Consider the following 20791-nt stretch of genomic DNA (forward strand, 5'->3'; position numbering starts at 1 on the left):
TAGAAATAGATTTGGGTGAGTTATTTTGTTTCTGTGCAGGGTAAATACTGACTGCTTTATTTTTACACTGCAATATAGATCTCACTTTGAAGTAAAACCCCACCCAAATCTAATTCTCTCTGCACAAGTAACCTCTGCCCCATCTGCAGTGCACATGGTTTTGTCCATCTAAGAAGGATTTTGTCAGAAAGGGCGAACTAGAATAAGGCCCTAAGACCTGGGACAGCCCCATTCACACTGATCCAGGGAAATCCCTGCAAATACATATGCATGTCATTAGAAATGAACTCCAGGGCCCTGAAAGATGACATCAGCATTTGTGAGCCCAAGAAAGCTCCAATCAGCAGCTTTTTTAAAGTCCCGGGTACGGGACCATTCACACTGATCACATCCCTGGTTTGTTCTGGGATCTACCCATTCACACTGAGCTAAATCCTGGGTTGATGCGCGTTCATGTGCAAAAACCCGGGATTAAATTGTAAGTGTGAAATGAGTATTAGAGAATTTGCTAATTGAACAATTATTGAACAACTGCACAAAAATGCATACCTTGCGCATTTTGCATGTGCAAGGGATATTAGCGACTGAAGATGTATATGGATCGTAATGGAAATGCAGTTTGACCGAAGCTGGTATTTGGGGGTGGTAACCTGCTGTTTTCTAGGAGTCTTTAAAAAAAATTTGGAAAAAATGTAGGCTCTCTTTACTGGGACAGTTTTTAAAAAAAAATGTGTTCTTTATTTAAAACGTACAGAAACATTTTTATTGATATACATTAAAACAATAACTGTCTGTATGTAACCTCAAACTTCAGACCTGCTTGCTTGGCTGCGAGAGTTTGCAGCCCAGCCAGCAGTTAGCTGGCTAGTTAAATTCCCCCCACAAGGGAATTTAGACTATCTCTTGTCCCTATGTGCACTGATGGGCCAGATAATTATTTTTTGCCATTCCCTGTCCGCCACTTATGCCCAATTGTTAATATGATGTTAAACCAGCTTGGATGAGCACACAGGATTTTGGGGGTCATTCTGGTTGGCTCGCTAAACAGTGGTATTATTGAGCCTTCTAACGTCGCCCGGTGGGCATGAATGCTGCCCCCCAACCGCGACTATAACCGCCACACTGCAAATGGATGTTTTGCATAAACATCCATTCACAGGGTAGCGTGTGGACCCAAAATCAGTCAATGGTCGCTGACCATTGAATGATATCTACAGTGCTCCCAAATCAAAGTCAGTCTCTGCTGACTTAGACTTGCGGCATCCCGGTCTGAGAACTAGGCGGTGTCAGCTGCCCACCCCAGCAGACAGGTTGCCACCCACGTTACATGGGGATGCCCAGCATTTTTCTGGGCGAACCCAGCAACCCCATGCCCGCCTCCTTCACACCCTCACCACCCCCCACACTCCCATGGGTGTGCAGAGTTCAACATCGGTCCCCAAACGACCATGCGAGGGGGCCGAGCAGACTAGAATTAGGCCCTTTGTTGGCTATTTTTTGTGTTGTATAGCAAACAGATTGAATTGCTCACTGCAGTTCACTCACCCTTAGATGTAATGAAAATATTGTTAATCTAGCTTTAACTATTGAGATACGATTTATATGTATTTTTAATGTTATCATGTATTATTTATTTGAAGGTGAATCTCTTTTTTCTGCTGAATATTGTACGTGTTCTAATAACAAAACTGAAAGTTACACATCAAGCTGAATCAAATCTCTATATGAAAGCTGTGAGAGCAACTCTTATCCTCGTACCTCTTCTTGGAATTCAGTATGTATTGCTTCCTTGGAAACCAGGAGGGACGGATAGCAGAAGAAGTATTTCACTATGTTATGCATATTGTCATGCATTATCAGGTATGACTTTTTAAAATATACAGTATATTTGTATGTTTTATGCTAAAAACAGCTGTTTAGACTTTAATTAAGCCTACTGTAAAAGTCATTTTAAAAAAATGATGGCAAAACATAAGGAATTGGGTAAAACGATAACGGTCCAGTCTCCAGACCCCTAGAACACCAGAACAGACCAGATTCCTGAAGTGGTTTTAGCCACTATGGAGTGATCCCTTGTCTCATCTGGGGAGGGGTTTAATCTGGGGGTATGTATGCCACTAGAGAGAGGTTGGGATGGTTTGGTCTACAGCAAGTTGGTCGACAGTATATATATATATATATATACACGCACACACACGTCAAAGTGGGAATTTTGGCGTGTGGGTTTGGAATTGTAGAAGTAGGAAAATAAGAAAATGCATCGCATGGGCCCCACAGGCTTTATATGAAAAAAACTAAAGAATGTATTTTAAAATAATAAAACTTGTACATGCAAATCCCACACATATAGGCACTACTCTCCAGAAACAACTCCCAAACTTTGGGAGGCACTCCTGGCCTCCTAGAAAGGGAGGCACTCTTGGAACCACCCTCTTACTGTCAGCACCACCGACATCGGCCCCCCCACATACCTCCTGCTATATTGCATCATCATAGCCACCCCTACTTTATAATGCCGCTAGACAGGGATTGCGGTTAAAGTGATGATGCATTTGTGCCTAGACCCCCTACACACCACTTATTCGAGCTACACATTAGTGCTCCTTATACACAAAATGCCCACAGTAATACCCCTTATACACAATGCCCTTAGGATTAGCACCCTGTTATACACATAATGCCCACAGTAGCACTACTTACAGAAATAGAATAGAATAATAATTTATTGTCACTACAACATAAAAAATGTAAAGTGAAATACACAAGGAAGAAGAGAAGGAAAATACTCATATTCAACATTCATATATCACAATTCAAACACAAAATAACAGATGGGAAAAAACTGTTCCGCAACCGGCTAGTACGGCAACGCAAGCACCTGTAACGTTTCCCAGAGGGCAACAGGGAGAAAAGAGAATAGCAGGGATGACTAGGGTCTAAAATGATTTTTTTTTTTAGCCTTCACTTTCCCCCTTCTTAAAAAAATGTCTGCAGACAAAACTTGAACTGACACAACGTGGTTCATCTCCATCGTAAAGGGAGACTTCTTCTTCCATCATTACTAGTTATTTTCAAGTACCCCCAACTGGTCTGCAGAGTACCCCAGATTTGGAACCACTGGTCTAACCAATGGCAGCCAGGGGGCCGCGGCAGTGTCACCTCTTCTTGACGCGCGCAGCCGGGTATCCTCTCCCTTGCAGTACTGCAGCAGGCAGCATCTTCTCAGCTGGACTCTGGACTTTTAATGCAGCCTCGGGGGCTGCTGCACGATAGTTACGCCACTGGCTGTGCTGCCGCAGTGGGCTATCCCAGAATATTTCCGGGCATACTACTAAGATGAAGGTGTACGCCAGTGGTGCCTGCAGCTGTGCATCACCTTTCCGGGGCCCCCCAGTGGCCGCTCTGCTCTTTCCTCCCCTCCCATCACTCCCCCTCTCGGCTCTGGCGATTGTACGCTGGAGCTCCCTGCCCCCGCCACCACTAGTTCTAGTAATAAGCAGGTGACAGGGGGATGTTAGGCGCAGCTTGGGGGATTCAGGATTTCGGGTGCTCTAGTCCTCCCAAGCCACCCCAAACATCCCAGAGCCTTCCATTTATTATGATCTGCAGCTGGGGCAGCAGCAGGGCACAGGTGCTCCGGCATACGCCGGAGCAGAGATGGGGGGGAGCAACAGGAGGAGTAGCCCACAGCCCTTCCCTGGTAGGTTTGTCCTGCCCCAGCAAAACCCACCACTCAAGGGTTAATATACTTTCACACAATACTTTTATGGCATTTTCAATGTTTCACCATAAGAAACTGAAGACTATTGACAAGTATTTATGGCAAATTCAAAAATTTGTTTCCCGTAATTTATGGCACGACCTGGCAGCCCTCCCATTCTCCCCACTCATATGTTTTGTGATCAAACTGGCTGCTTCCTTGGTCTTGATATCTGTGTTGCAGGGAACTGTAGCAACCAGTAGTTGACTTGTGACTGTTGTGATTGTATATCATTTGTGATTTCCTTTTTAATATTCCAATCCCCATACTATGTTGAGCAAAATCAGAAAAATGGTCGGACGAATACATACAATATGGATTCGCATGTATGCCAATGTAATAGTTCCTTTTTACAACGGATGCCAATGTGATAGTGCCTCTTTACAAGGCATTGGTGAGACCACACTTGGAATATTGTGTTCAGTTCTGGGCACCGCACCTTTAAAAAGGACATAAATGAATTGGAACATGTACAAAGAAGGGCGACTAAGCTAGTAAAAGGTCTCGAATCACTAGAATACAAAGATAGGTTAACCAGGCTGAATATGTTTTCACTGGAGAAACCGAGGTTGAGAGGTGATATTATAGGGTTGGGATCATTTGGTCTACAGCATGATGGTCGACATGGGTCTAGGTCGACATGGGAAAGGTCAAAGGGCATTAGTTCGACAAGGCATTGGTTCGACAGTGTCTAGGTCGACATGGGGTTTTTCACTGTTGTTTGACGTGAATGTCAACACAGTCGAAATGGACACAGTTTAAAGTGCACCGCATCCCCTCACATTGCTGGCGATGCTTCGGGCATGATGCCACACTACGCTCAGCACACTATTTTATTCTCTCACCGTGCCCCAGTGGATGGTAGGGCATGAAATACCACCTGTCGGCTCCATAAACAGTGAAAAACCCCATGTCGACCTTATGACTGTCGACCTAGACACTGTTGAACTAATGACCTTTCGACCTAGAACCATGTCGACCTAATGGTGTCGACCTACTGACTGTCGACCATCATGCTGTAGACCAAATGACCACATCCCATATGATTAGTATGTGCAAATATAGGATTGGGAATCCTATGGAACTGGGAGATGATTTGTTCACTAACAGGCCTATGCTTAGGACACGCGGGGATGTACTAAGGCTCATGGAAAATAAATTCCGAGCTGACAGATAGGGGGGAAGAATTTCCTGCCCTTGTTAGCCCACTTTACCGATTCACTGTCTGTTGTTACCATGGCAAATTACTGCACAGAACAGACTGGACAGTTCCAGATTCCCACAGCAGTGTGTGTGGTCATTTTATGCATTTTAACCCCTTGAGTGGTGGGTTTGGCTGGGGCAGGACAAACCGCAGGTTTGTCCTGCCCCAGCCAAACCCACCACAGATAGTAGGAAGCCGCCAATCCCCCCCCCCCCCTCACCTCCGCTCCGGCATTAGTACGCCGGAGCTCCCCTGCCGCCGCTTCCCCCTGTCAGTCATCACACAGGCGGCAGACTCGGATGTTTTGTGGCGGCTCGGGGAGGACTCGGGTGCCTGAACTCTCCCGAGCCGCGCCGACCATCCCCGAGCCTGCCGCCTACGTCAAAGTTGCAAACAGTGAATGGTGTCTGACAGCAGGCGAGCTCCGGTGTACGATCGCCGGAGGGAAGGGGGGATGACGGGGGACCCCTAAAGGTAGTGCACCAGTGGTGCTCCGCTGGAGGCACCACTGGCGCGCACCTAATGCAAAGTGGTATGCCCGGAAATTTTCCGGGACAGCCCGCTGCGGCAGCGCAGCTGATCCCGGAAAATTTCCTGCCATACCACCCAAGGGGTTAAATACTATCAGTAAATATTTTTAAAAGCTTAAAAACTGATTTATCTGTTTTTCGCTTTTGAATGCAAAGGTGCAGCCAAACAACATACAGAGACCACTCTTAAGACACTATGGAGATTTACATGGGCTTTTTTTATTGTGATTGTGGTGATCAATCACATGGAAAGCATCCAAATTAATTGCATGTGTTTGACAGCAGGTCCAATGTGATGCGTGGTCCTGGAGCATGTGAGTCACACAGGCTGCAGATGTAATCTTTTGTATTGCTTCTGAGCGAAGCAGGCTTGGTTGTGATCGCATGCAATATATTGCATGCAAAAGAGACGCATATGATCCTGCCACCCGGGAAGGGCGGCTCCAGGGGTAATTGCGTACGACTTCCCCAAATGGCGATGTCTCCATAGCATATGCCCAACTTTACATACCTGCCAACATGTAGGAAATCCAAATCTCTTGCATGAAAAGGGGCACAGCTCTCACTGTTAAGGGGCTGACCTCATAGCCAGATTACGGATGGGGGGGGGGGGGGGGCAGGGGATACTGTACCCCAGACCCCTTTCTGTCGAGGGTCCCCCATCCAGAGCACAGTGACATCACTTGCTCTCCTAATTCCTGTCCCAGCATGTTAGTACAGAGGCTGCTGCTTTTCTTGCATTTAGCTTTTATTTTTCTATGTGTATATTAGGGTTCAGTTGTATTGGTTCCACTACAAGAAAACTTTATAAAATAGTTGTCTCTCAATTAGGTGCAGCTACAGTATAAATAGAACCCAGACATTATTAAACTATTAGTCTAAACGTAATATACTCCATTGGTTTACATTTAATATACACAACCCATACCTCTGAACATAACCCATTCCAGGAGTGTCAAAATCGTCTCTACCTGGACATCCATCTTGATTATATATAGCTCCGCTTTTAACACCGTTGTGCCTGCGGTTTAGTTTGCGAACCTTCGGGAGATAGGTTACAATGTTCCCAATTGTAATTGGCTGTTGGATTTCTTAACTGATCGTCCACAGTCAGGTTCTACCTTCTCATCAGAACTTGTTTTAAACATAGGTGTCCCCCAAGGGTGTGTCTTGAGTCCTTTTTTGTACTCCTTGTACACTTCAGATTGTCTTTTATTTTTTTTCCCATCAATAAATTTTTATTAACACAGATTTTATATGGGGTACAGAAAAGAAAAAAGAGGGAACATGGGGGGGGGGGGGACAGCATTCTGGATTAAATACGTTACAATCTTGTACTTAAAATACAGTCTTGTAAATACAATAGATGTCATACAAATAAAATAGATGAGACACTGCACAACACACCGTTATGCAAAACGGGTTATACATAATATAGATGATACACAGACCGAGTAATACAACAAGGCAAGCCGAGGTGGGCCTATCTGAGTAACCTTGGCTCACTATCCTGGCCTGGCCTGATCTGACTATTATCTACGTCTAGGGTGGAGGGGATTCTGGATCTGGAGTTTCATTCAAACTGTACATGGGTGGTTACCCGGGGGGGTCAGTGGGGGAGAGCCTGGTCCCCGCTCCCTTTGTTATATAGTCTTGCCACAGGGACCATCTAGAATGGGATGGAGAGGGGTTGGTCGAATAGAGTTGGGAGCTGGTCTCCATTAGATAATGGTGGTTTGTTTTTATGATAACCTGGGGGAGGGCTGGTGGGGAAGGCTGTTTCCATTGCTGGGCTAGGGTTGCCCGAGCTGCGATAAGGATGTGTCCGAGCACATAAGTTTTCTCCGATGGGAGTTCCTGGGGGTATATGTGAAGTAGGGCTAGAAGTGGGTCAGGTGGGAGGTTTATCTGAATCACTATAGAGATCAGGTTGAAGACATCTCCCCAATATTCCCTGAGTTTGGGGCAGGCCCAGAAGATATGAAATATATTACCTACATTTCCACATTGACGCCAGCACATGTTGGAGCATGTTGGCCAGAAGGTGTGAAGTCGATCAGGGGTTAGGTAGAGACGGTTAATCAATTTTATATGCATCTCGGAGTGGTTGAGGCAGCGGGACATTTTATGTGAGGACAGGAAGATCTTGCCCCATTGGGTGGCTGAAAATTGGACGCCTAGGTCTTTCTCCCATTTCTTATGGGCCGCTGTTTTGGTGAACTTAGGGGGGGTTATCAGTGTTCTGTACCAGAAAGAGATATCACCAGTAGAGAGCGTCCTGAGGGGGCGGGAGAGGGCCGTCTGTTGGTAAGTCTCTGGGAGGGGGCGCTTGGAGAAGTGGGAATTCCACCAATGGGCCAGCTGCAGATAGTGGTAGTGCTCATGGGAGGGGAGGAGGTATGTGTCTTGGAGGGAGGCGAAGGGGAGGATCGTGTTAACGTTGATCACGTCACCTAAGGTTTTGATTCCATTACATTTCCAGATGTTCAAATTAAGATTAGGTATGATTTTTGCCACTGTGGTGATAGGAAGAGTAGTGATAAGAGTCGTATGGGCTCGAAGGGTAGTGAGTAGTTGATCCCATACATGCAGGGTGGCAATTGTCGCTGGGAGTAGGGCTGGGAGGGGGGGTCTGATATGCTTTGGGATCTTTAGTAGGTCGGGGAGAGGAATGTGCGAGGAATAATATTGTTCGATTACCACCCAGGCTCTGCTTGAGGGGCTTTCAAAGTAATGTTTGGATGGGGCCAGGAGGCAGGCGGCCTGGTACTGGGACAGGTCGGGGAGGTCGAGTCCTCCAAACGCCCTAGGAAGAGACATTTTGGAGCGGGCCATAGCTGGGGGTTTTGTCAACCATACATATTTTGTCAGGATGGAGGTGGCCATATGCAGGGATTTTTTCGGGAATATGTAAGGAATGGTACGGAACAGGTACATGAGTTTGGGTAGGAGCGACATTTTAAATGCCGCTATCCTTCCCATCCATGAGATTTCGAATGACATCCATGATCTGGAGATTGATGTGAGGGAAGTGAGGAGGGGGGACAGGTTAACTTCAAATACATCTTTCATGTTTGGGGGGATGTGTATGCCGAGGTATTTTATAGAATTGGGTTGCCAGTTGTAGTTATAAGTGGATTTCAAGGGAGGGAGAGATTCCGCAAGGTTAATCGGGAGGGCGTCAGTTTTTGATGTGTTAAGCTTGTAATAAGAGGCAGCGCTGTAGGAGGACAGCGTCGAGTGGATGTGGGGGAGAGTATTGATGGGGTCTGTCACGAATAGTAGGACATCATCTGCAAATAGACTCAGTTTATGGTTAGAGGAGCCTACCTGTAGACCTGGTATATTAGGGTTGTTGCGAATGGACATAGCTAGTGGTTCGATAGAAAGGACAAATACCAGGGGGGAAAGTGGGCAACCCTGCCTTGTGCCATTGGAGATTGGGAAAGGGGTAGATAGGAATCCGTTGCTGAACACCCTGGCCGACGGAGAACTATATAGAGACATAATTGAGCTCAGAATCCGGTCCTTGAAACCAAAACGTGAGAGGACCTCTCGCATGTATTGCCAGTTAAGTCGGTCGAATGCCTTTTCGGCATCGAGTGAGAGGAGGAGCAGGTCCTGACTTGAGGATAATGAGTCAACCAAGTTGAAAACTCTTCTAGTGTTGTCCGGAGCCTGTCGCCCAGGGACGAACCCCGTCTGGTCCGGGTGGACCAGCCCGGGTAGAAAGCGATTAATTCGGGATGCCATTAACTTAGCGAAGATTTTAATATCGGTGTTCAGCAAGGCTATCGGGCGGTAGTTTTGGCACAACGCAGGGTTTTTGCCTGGTTTCGGGATGGTCACAATCCGAGCTTCCAATAATTCTGGAGGGGCCTGACCTGTAGACGAAAGCTCATTGAATAGGTCTCTGAGGTAGGGGGACAGCAGGTCACTAAAGGACTTATAGAATTCTGTGATAAAGCCGTCCGGCCCAGGGGCTTTGTTGCTAGGGAGTGACTTAATAACTAACTGGATTTCCTCCTGGGACCAAGGCGCGTTGAGGGATTCTAGTTGTTCTGGGGAGAGCGAGGGGAATTGTAGGCTGTTTAGGAAGTCACATATAGTGGCCTCTGTGGGTTGTGGTGTGGAAGGGTCTAAGGAGAGATTGTAAAGCTTAGAGTAGTAATCTGCAAATTGATTTGCAATGGCTTTAGGGTTGAGTATTTTTTCTTTACTAGGGGAGATGATGTATTTAATTCTATTTCTGGCCTGCTGAGCTCTTAGTTTTCGGGCTAACATTCTGCCCGATCTATTACTGGCTAAGTAGAATCTATGTCTTATCCTGTTCAGAGCTGATTGGGTTCGGGCAAGTAGTAGTTTCTGGAGTTGGCTTCGTACTGATGCCAACTCTATCTTCAGGGGGGGGGAGGGGGATATCTTATTCCTGTCATCTAGGTCGATTAGTTTGGCTTCTAGGGCTTTTTGAGTTGCAATAGTCTTGCGTTTTAATGAGGCTCCCGCTTGTATGGCTGCTCCCCTAGTGACCGCCTTAAAGGCACACCAATGATTGATCACCGAGGTATCTGTTGTGTGGTTGTTAGACATATACGCTTCAATTGCATTCAATATGGCATCTTTGGCTGAGGGGTCTTTTAATAAATGAGGAAATAGACGCCAGGGTCTGGGGGGGACTTTTGAGGGGAGGAAGTTCCAATGCCATACCACAGGGGCATGGTCAGACCAGGTGATGGGGAGTATGTCAACTTGCGCGGAGTGTTGGAGGGACCATTTGTCACAGAGAATATAGTCAATTCTAGAATAGGTGTTGTGGACTTGGGAGTGGAAAGTGTATTCTCGGCCGGTCGGGTAAGTTGTTCGCCAGGTGTCATATAAATCGAATTCTAGGAGTAAGTTACGAAGGGCTATCGATTGGTTATCCGAATGCGAATGGTAGGTAGGGGGGAGGCGGGATTTATCCAGGCGGGGGTCAAGGACTAAATTAAAATCACCAAGCAATATCAATGAGCCTTTTGAGGTTTTTTGTACAAGGAGAAAAAGTTTGCGGAGGAAGGCAACTTGGTTTGTATTGGGGGCGTAAATAGATACAATAGTCGTCAGTCTGTCTTCTAGTAGGCCGGTAAGGATCAGGTATCTGCCGTTCTTATCAGCCGTATGGGTGTGGCATGTAAAGGGGGTGTGGCGGTTAAAAAGGATAGCAACCCCATTGCGCTTGAAAGGGCCATTTGCATAGTAGGCTGTCGGGTAGTTAGAGTCTTTGAACTTGGGTGGGTTCAGGGCGGCGAAGTGCGTCTCCTGGAGGGCCACTATGTCCGCCCTCTGTTTGTGAAAGTAGGATAGGGCCATCCTACGTTTATGTGGGGAATTCAGCCCCTTAACATTTAAGGATATCAGCTTAGGCATAGTATATTTTTAAAAGGTGCTGTGGGTATGCCGGCTGTGTCCTTGGGGGGAGACAGAAAGTCAGGCGGATTAGCGGTAAAGAATGCAGTCCAGGGGGGGGGAGGGGGGGACATGTAACAGATAGAGACAGAAGTAAAGGGAAAGGTAAAACAAAAGGGTCCGTCGTCTAGGACCCGCATGACTACTGCAGGGGAAAGAGAAAAAATTTTCATGCAGTAGTATCGAGGGGTTGTGGGGGTGGCGGCCTGGCTTCTCTGTAAATCAGGGAAGAGACGAGGGCCACCTCTCCGGTAACAATTTTTGACTTGTTTTTTTTTTTTTTTTTCTTAATAACAAAGCAACATATTATTTTTAACTAATGTACCACCTGTGGACCTCAGGGGGAACGGATAGGCCAACACTGTATATAGGTTTCTAATATATATACGTATATGTCTCAGCTGCTGTGAGGGTACGCTGCGTATATCTCAAAACTATTAACAGGCTAACAACAGGTTAACAATAACTTACAACAGTCAACAGTGTGTAACATCCCAGTGCCTAACAACCTGTAACCAATCGGGAGTAATAAAACTGATACTTATCGTGTATATCTCAACCCATGGCGTGGAGGTGAGGAGGTAGGCTGACTTGGGTGATCAAATACAAGAGAAGATGTCCATAACAGCACCAAAGTCATCAGGTATCTGCCCAATCCTGACGGAGGGGCTGGGGGCGCTTCTGCCCCTGAGGGCCTATAGTAGAAATGTCCCAATCCGACAGGAGCTTCATTCCTGCTTCCAGGGTGGGCACAGTGTAGGTGGTATCTTCATGAGTGATAATCAGCTTCACAGGGAACCCCCAACGGTACCGGATCTCATGAGTGCGCAGTGCCATGGTGATAGGGGCGAAGGCTCTTCTGCTGGTCAGGGTCGCAGGGGACAGGTCTTGGAACAGCTGGAGGCCTCCAAGGGCATCGGATTTCTTTGCTTCTCGGGCTGCTTTCAGGATTTGCTCCTTAACAGTAAAGAAATGAACCCGGAGGAGGGTGTCTTTGGGTAGGTCGGTTGGGATTGATTTGGGTCTTGGCAGGCGGTGGATGCGGTCAATGAGGAGATCTTTAGGGTCAGCGGAGGGGAGGAGCCTTGAGAACAGTGCTGTAGCGTAGCCCTCAAGTTCGGAGTTGGATACAGATTCTGGAATGCCCCTGATCTTGATATTATTCCGTCTGGATCTGTCCTCCAGGTCCGCAAGTTTGGTTTTGAATTGGGTGATTTCAGTTTGCTGACGGTCATAAGAAGATACTAGGTCATTATGGGATGAGACCAACTCCTCCATTTTCTTCTCTAGATGATCCGTCCTGTCTCCGATCGCCACCAGCTCAGTTTTAACCTCGCGGATGGCTAGCTTTAGGTCTTTGGCTATCTCTGCCTGGAATGCAGAGAAAACCTGGCAGAGGGATTTTACTGTAACTGGTTCGTCGGATTCGACATTTATACCCGCCAGCCCTGTAGGGGGGTTTTGCGTTCCCTGGGCCTCCAGCGGGGTGTACGACTTCTGTATAGGGCTTGTCTGCAGTAGTGAGGATTGGGAGGGTTTCCCGGTTGGCATATTTATTTTTGTTGGGGCTGTTTCCTTGGGTTTCTTTGGGGGCATGTTTAAACGAAGCACTGATTGTTAAAGTAATGAGCAGGAAGAGCTAGGCACCGTGGGGGGTAGTGTAACAAGTCGTTACTTCATGTACATCACAAGCTGTGGTAGTCCCGGAGAGGAGGTCATGGGGTGTGGGTGTTCACATTGAGATCAAAGTGAGGGAGTTATTAAGCAGGAGCTATGGAAGGTGTCCTGTATTATAGCGCCCCCTGTGGTGATCGGGTCAGCCCCTGGATTGACTAGGAGAGGGGGCTATTATTATGCCCTAGAGAGAGGGTATTGCAGGTTCTGGGGCGCAGCGTGGTGTTTTGCTGTCCTTAAGAGCCTCCAGAGAGGGTGAGAAGGAATGGGCAGCACTCAGGCCTCTGTGGTGCAGCAGTTGATGGTGAGGGAGCAGGGATGTGCTGTCCCTGCAGGGTGCAGCTCGATGCCTTTGTCTGTGGCAGCCCTAGAGGGAGCTGTGGGTACTGGGGTGTAGCTGCAGGGGACCGCTGGTTATGGTGGTGATGCAGTGGAAATGGCGGCGCCACGTGATGCGGGTAGTGATGGCCGGGACCAGCCACGGCCAAGGAGGGGGTGGTTGCCGCTGGAGACTATTCCCCAAGTGGGGATATGCTGTGGTCGGGGGGGGAGTCTTCCCTTACCGCGGGAGAGAGAGGGACTTGCGGCCGCAGATGTTGAGGCGGGCGGGGTTCCCCCTCTGTTCCGTCTCCGGCTTGAAGCAGGCTCCGAGCTGTCCAACGGCTGGGCGGGAGGTAGCGGTGATCACGGGCAGGAGAGGGAGATGGAGATGAGGCCGTCTCTCGGCCGCGACGCACACGGCTCCTTCTGACGCGTCGCCGCTCCGTCCGGCTTCCAAAAATCGAGGCCCCGGCTGCTATCCCCGGACCAGGCCGCAACCCGCGGCGGCTCTGAAAAGTGCCGCCCGGCTCCGCAACCTGGACCAGGACAAGCGGGTGATGTAGCTGGAACAAGGGGGAGGATGGGGAGGTAGACTGGGGAGGGTGAGGACTGGTTTGGGGATGAAATTGGTTCGGGGTAGCAGGAGCTCCGGTGAGGCACGACTTCTCGGTCAGCTCGCCAGGCCACGCCCCCTCAGATTGTCTTTTAAATTCAGAGACCAACCTCATTGTTAATTTTGCTGAGGATACCACGGTAGTGGGTTTGCTCAGTGGAGGGTGAGGAGAGTTATAAAATGGAGGTGCAGCAATTGATTAAATGGGGGAGGTTAATAACATACTCCTAAGTGGTAAAAAGACAAAGGAGGTGGTCATAGATTTTAGAAGATCCAGAAGATCAACCATCAGACCGCTGGTTTTAAATGGAGAGGAGGTGGAGAGGGTTACTAATACTACATTTTTGGGGATGACATTTACTGAAGATCTGTCTTTGACCGCTATAACAGTTCAAAAGGCTCAGCAACGCCTTTTTTTCTTCAGAGACTGCGAGAGGCAGGATTATCTAGGCCAATACTTATGAATTTCTATTTTTTTTTTTTTTATGTTGTCTTAACAATAAATGATGATTTGATTCATTAATGATCACTTGTAGTGAAACACCTTTGGTTTTAATTAAATAGTTCAGCACAGGTTACGCCAATCTTATATTTAGAGGGAAGTCCAGATACAGAGCATATGTCCCTCCTGTAATAGGCCAAATATGCACAATCTAAAATACAACAACCCATTTACCCAGCCTCTCCTGTCTTAAGTGCCCTGGGCCTCCCCAAGCCTTAATCCAGCCCTGGTTGACCACATTGCCAAACCTCATATACATCAATGTGGGGGCTTGCTCAGTGCTCTCTGAGATGCTTTTGCTGCCCCAGACATACCCTTCATTGTGTATAGATGCCGTTGAGATCACTAGAAATCTATTCACCTGCTGCTCTAGAATGCAGAGAAACATTGACAGCTGTCCCCCAACTCCCCCCCCCCCCCCCTCCCTCAGGGGTGGGACAGTAGGACAGGGAGGTACTCTGACTTGTGTATGTGTAATTAGGAAAATTGAAATATAGTGTGACATTTAATAGGATGCAATTTTTAGTTGGGCTCTAAAATCGCATGTTTTCAAATCACAAATTTGTTTGAAGAATTCGTCTATTTAATGGGATGCAAATGGTGCATGTGGTGTGATTTTTATGACCTGGTTATGTGCGAATTTCTGACCAACTGGAATGTGATTTCTATTACCACCATTCCAAACAATAGAACAGCCCCAACTATTGGCCCACCTAAGTCCCCTAGATCATACATGGCCAAACTGTTCTCCAGCTGTTGTGAAACTACACATCCCAACATGCCTTGCTATAGTGTTAGCATTCTATAATAGCAAAAGTGTTGCAAGGCATGATAGGACTTGTAGTTTCACAACAGCTGGAGGGCCATAGTTTGGACATGCCTGCCCTAGATTATGCATCACACACCCTATATAAATGGGTCAGGCACCATTTTGACCTTTGAAAGGTAGTGAGGAGTACAGGATGGAGAGGAGAGGTGGAAAAAGGCAGAGAGAGAGCAGCAGTGAAAGAGGCAGCATGGTGCCAAGAAGGGCAGTGCCAGGGAGGAGGCAGAAGGAGCACCCTCAGCAGGAGGAGGCTGTTGCTGCAACCAGCTACGTCAGCACACAGGAGGAGCTGTTTGGCACACAGCATGAGGAGGAGCAGGAGGAGGCAGACATCTCCATTGTAGACTAACAGGAGGATGAGGGTGATGCTTCCCAGGATGAGGAGGGTGAGGTCATCTCTACCACAGGACACACCCGCAGTGGGTACCATGTGCATTTTTTTTATGAGGAAACTATACCCTTGTCAGAGCCATTGTGCCACTTTTGGTACTTGTTTCCTAGCAGGGCGCCCAGCAAGTATGTAAGCGTACAGGGCTATTCTCCGTAGTAAAATTGCATTGCATTGCATCTCATGGGCCATTATAGTGCCATGCAATGCGATTTTTTTAAATGTAATTTATTCACTGCTCTGTTGGCTCTAGGGGATTACATTGCATTGCACCTCCCGCAAAATCGCATGCGATTTTATAGGGTGAGGTGCCATGCCATTAGCTATATACGTGTATGACTTACAATGAGGTTTCACTGACCCCCCCACTATCCATGCCACCCCGGGTGGCGTGGCGAGCGATGGCAGAACGCGTCCTCCTGACATTTTCATACCCCCACTATCTACGTCGGCGTGGAGTTGATTTTATATAGTGGGGTGAGCCACCGAGCCTGAAGCGTGGCGAGCGCATGCAGATTACTTTACATGTATTCCGCGTCCGCTTGCCACGCTTCGGGCTCGCTGCGCTCGCTACACTATATAAAATCAACTCCACGCAGACGTGGATAGTGGGGGTATGAAAAGGTCGGGAGGATGCGTTCTGCCGCCGTTCGCCATGCTTCGGGGTGGCGTGGATAGTGGGGGGGGGGGGGGTCAGTGAAACCTCATTGTATGTCATACAACTGTATAGCTAATGGCATGGCATCGCACCCTATAAAATCGCATGTGATTTTGCGGGAGTTGTGATGCAATGCAATCCCCTAGGGCCAACAGTTCAGTGAATAAATTACATTAAAAAAGCAGCTGACATGTTGAATAGGGTGAGCAAGAGGCATGGTGAGGGGTACAAAAAATGGAGAATGTACAGCGAACGAAAAACGGAGACCGCTGTGCCGTGCTCTCCGGAGCATTGACTATATCCCCAAGTATCTTATCAGTGGTTAATTGCCTGCAAGTTGTAAAACCTTTAGAGGTAAATTTACTAAAGTGTCTACAATTCAAGAGTGATGTTGCCCCTAGGATCCAATCAGATTCTGTCTATAATTTTCTAGAATTTAATAGCGAAACGACAGATATAATCTGTTTGGTTGCTATGGGCAACATCAACCATTTTAGAAGCTTTATTAAATTTACCCCTTAGAGTCACAGAAAAAAATTGTGCCTTGTTTAATTAATACTGTTCTCTCTGTCATCCTTTCTTTTCTTCTGTCTGCAGCAAATTGCTCTAAGAGCTACCGATGTGTCCTCATATATTTAGCCTCAATTTGCCACACAGCATTAGTTGCCACGTTCCATGCAACTGTGCTAATGTTGGGCACCAGCTTTATTTGCTAAAAATGCATCTTACTCGCAAAGCGATGTGACTTTGACGCACCAGGAGACTTTGCTGATTAATTTGATGTGACACTTGTATAGTGACACTTGTGGGTAACTAAGGGGGGCATTTTAAATCAATCGGTCATCCATTTGTTCGCACAGGGGACAGATTGCTTGTGACTGCGCATGTGCATAGGGTTTTATGCGCATGTGCAGCTGCTGTGTGCAAGCGCACAGACCTCCCGCAGGGTGTGCGGAGGGGCGTGGGGAGGCGGCCCGGGGAATTTGCCTATGGGAATGACCAGCATTTCATGGAAATGGGTGTTCACATGGTAATTCCATGATGGTGCAGGGGGTGGGCCGCTGATGTCTGTCCTCACACAGGGCGCCCGCAGGTCTGAGACACCACAGAGGTGTCTCAGATCTGCGAGCGCTAAGAAATAATTTGATGGTCACCGACCATAGATTGATTATTATTTATTTTTTCCCCCCCGCACCCAAGGCTGCGAATGGATGATTTGTCTTCATCTATAGATGAGGATGGTTGGCATATAATGTTCAAGAATCATTTTACAGCGACTAAATGTATCTCCCGCTCAGAAAGTTTTTTAAATTACTTCACCATCTGTATTTTACTCCAGTTTTTCTACATACATATTTGTGATTGGGGAAAACCATTATTATTATTTAGAAATAACAAAGTGATTTTGATAACAAATTTGGTACATCTTTTAACGTCAGGCCCATGTTTCCTTTATATTTATACCATCCACTATTTTCTTTGTTGTCTCTAGTCTCTTTTGACAAATATATGTTTTAGCCTATTTGTTACTTTCTGTCTGATATTTCTATCTTTATTTTACTGCCTAATAAAGTCTTTAAAAATAATACTGTAATGTAAAAAAGTATTTAAACAGACCAAGAAATGACAAACAAAAAAATAACAATGCAGAACAAGCTAACATTTGTAGACCTTGTACTCTAACTGTATAAATGAATAGCAGAAAAGCTAATAAATGTTTAAAAAAATATTTCAAGAGGGATAGGGAAGGGGCAAACCTAATTATTGTTTTAAGTGATATACTTATTTTTATTTTCCAGGGATTGTTGGTAGCTACAATATTTTGTTTCTTTAATGGAGAGGTAAGTAATTTTTTTTATTATATTATTCAGAATAAATGTATTCATTTTTCACCCTTTCATTATAAATGTACTATATTTACAAATTCCAAAAGAAGTAGATACCATAGTAAGTGAAAGCTCCTCTTCTAATGTTATAATATAATTGTCCACTCTCCTAAATAACTCATCTATCTTCTTTTGGTATCATTAAAATAAAAATCCATACTATGAAGCTAAATGTATCCAGGCATAGGTTATATGCAATTATGTTTGTTATAATACTTATGCTGGGTACACCGCAATATGCTCAGTCAAGATTATTATTAACTTTATAACAGAACTGCGCCAGATGAATTTCTCCATTTTAAGTTCTTTTGGTGACCTTGAAAAACCCTTTCACTTCTTGAAGGGAAACAGTATTCTTCAATTACGATTTATTCCAGTCACCCCATGGATGATACAACTGAACTTTTAGTGAGGCCCTATTTTCATAATAAAGGTTTCTTTAAGACTGGCACCCAATCAGTAGACAACTGGGCTTCACCCATCCAATTCCCAAAATACACCTTTTGACAGAGTACTGACCTCCAGTATAGGCCCTATTTTCATGTAAAGGAATCTTTACCTTCTCAATCCCCAAAAACCATCACCAGGATATTGTCAAATATGGCATCCACAACTCCTGGGCCCCTTGGGGCTCCAACTCCCCTCCAACAGAGGCCCTATATACGTCAAAAGGTTTCTTTGTTCTTCCCACAGGATAACAAATTCTTAAGAGGCGTCCATCCATAAAAAGATTTGAATCCATAGCAACAATAAAAATACAAAAAGGCAATGTATCAAATATACATGATTTAAAACAAAAATAAAAAATAATTGAAGCCCATAAACAGCCTGAGTCTGCCACCTCCACTCCAGATCCGGATTGGGGTGAAAAAGTGGGAACCAGATGAAAACTTGTAAGACTTACCGTATTATGGCTTCTCTCTTCAGACCATCATGTTTCCGGCTGTAATAGCCCTTTTTCAAGGTGTCCTTGATATATGATGCAAATGTGTCTGCCATATGATGCAAAGAAAGATAACAACAATGTGTCTGCTAATGTATTTCAGGTGCAAGCTGTTCTAAAGAGACACTGGAATCAGTACAAAATTCAGTTTGGGAACAGTTTTGCACATTCTGAAGGTCTTCGATCAGCCTCATACACTATATCTTCCATCAGTGAGGGCCCGGGCACAACATATACTCATGACTATAACAGCGAGCATACAAATGGAAAAAAACACGATATGGAATGTGTTGCTTTGAAAACTGAAAAATCATATATGTGAAATGTTTTTCTTTTTAGAACTACTGTTTAAGTTTCAACTACAATATCTACTACACACATATTAAGAATGACTCAGTATATATCATTTGTATGTCAATTATATTTTAATGTAAACTGCATTAAAGTTTGTTTGCACTTGTATTAAGTTTATACAACAGATTTGCGATTGATGACTTATTGGAGTTTGTTAAGACTGTATTTCTTGAAATATTTATCTTTATTTTCCAATTGTATAAGACTTGTTTATAATTACAGTGACTTGTTCATCACAAATCTGTATTTTATACTAGAAGACATTCAACTAAAAGCTCTTTATACTGCCATAAGTAACTCATTTTGACAATATGTTGCCTTTATGCATATGTTTTTGTGTGCTTTTCTGTTTTTATCCCATATGTAATAAAAAAAATAAAAAAAAGTCAAACACATTCATGAAGACGTTGAGTGGCATTTAATCCTTTAAAAAGGTGAAGGGCTACTGAGGTGGGTAGGTGTATGGTAAGAAACTGAAAGGAGGTTTAGGATAGGAAGCTCAAGGAATGAAAGGGAAGGTTAAAATACAGACAATACTGGAACAGCAGGGTAAGGACAAGCACCAGACAGACTACTAAATCAAAGTGTACATGAGCTCAAGTAGACTTTCAATTTCTAGGAAATGCTTATGTATGTGTGTGTTACGATGGCCACCAGGTAGTACTAGGTGCCACTGTTGAATGTTATGATTACGCTTGCCCAGCAGTCCTCTAGCCTCCCTCAAAGTTGAGTAGTCTCTAGCTCTCCAATGGTTTCCTGCAGAGATACTATTTGTTCCTTGGCTCTTTTCAGATGGGCAGTGACTTTTCTCCTCTTAATAGGGTTATTAAGGCACATTCCATTAAATTATCTTGGAAGAAGCCCAACCAGCCAAAACCGGGGCCTGTGATAAGGTAACTGACATCAACCTATAGGTGCCGCCAGAACTTACTAGGGGACAAGGTGGCTACTGAAGACTGGGTAAAGTAATAAGGAACACCAGGGAAGGGACCCACAAAACAGAATAATCCAAGCTGAACCCCAAAAATAACACGGATACAAACAGTGTTGATCTGAAAAGCAACACTGTTACCTATCGGTGTCCCAGCACAAAGGTGCAGCATAAGCTAGGAAGGACACTGATAAAAAGAGAAGAGCACCAAATAGGTGCTGACACCATTTTCTTTTTTAAATCAGGTATTTTTTTTCTTGTTTTTAACAAAAACACATACAATATATATCCAAAGCAAAAATTATAAGTATAGTATGCTTATATAATATTCATCACAGAAATACAGTTCAGTGTAGAGCAGGGGTAGCAAACTCTACCTGCCGCTGCGCAGGGGTACAGCAATTTCACCTACGTCAAAAAGGTAGGACCTTTCCCAAACCTCTTCAGGATTTCCCAAATATATGTCCATTCTACATAATCAAACGCGTGGGCCGCATCCAGAGACACCACAATTACATCGTCCATTCCCTCCTCCGCCAGCTGCAGGTATGTAAATAACCATCTAAAGTTTTAAGCGGTGCATCTACCAAGCATAAATCTCATTGACCTGAATGCACAAGCACCACAGCACCAGTTCAAGCACTGAATGCACAAGCTCAAGCATCACAGTACTCAGATGCAAAGCCAATATATTTATGTCAGTTGAGAGATTGGATGATACGAGTCTGGGGAAAGAAGATCCTTTCCAGGCTTTGG

At 45.5% G+C, this 20791-nt stretch overlaps 1 protein-coding gene across 1 annotated transcript in view; it reads left to right on the forward strand.

The window, feature by feature from the left end:
* LOC146020448 (calcitonin gene-related peptide type 1 receptor-like) overlaps window positions 1-19507 on the forward strand; it is a 235192-nt gene extending 215685 nt beyond the window's left edge. Inside the window, 4 exon segments of the mRNA XM_083153589.1 lie at window positions 1641-1799; window positions 1801-1860; window positions 17721-17762; window positions 18854-19507. Of these exon segments, the coding sequence (XP_083009715.1) occupies window positions 1641-1799; window positions 1801-1860; window positions 17721-17762; window positions 18854-19072 (480 nt within the window). The 3' untranslated portion in view covers window positions 19073-19507.
* Window positions 19508-20791: the final 1284 nt, after the last annotated feature.

Source organism: Crinia signifera, chromosome 7, assembly GCF_055691185.1.
Source record: "Crinia signifera chromosome 7, ASM5569118v1, whole genome shotgun sequence".
In the NCBI taxonomy this organism is placed as follows: Eukaryota; Metazoa; Chordata; class Amphibia; order Anura; family Myobatrachidae; genus Crinia; species Crinia signifera.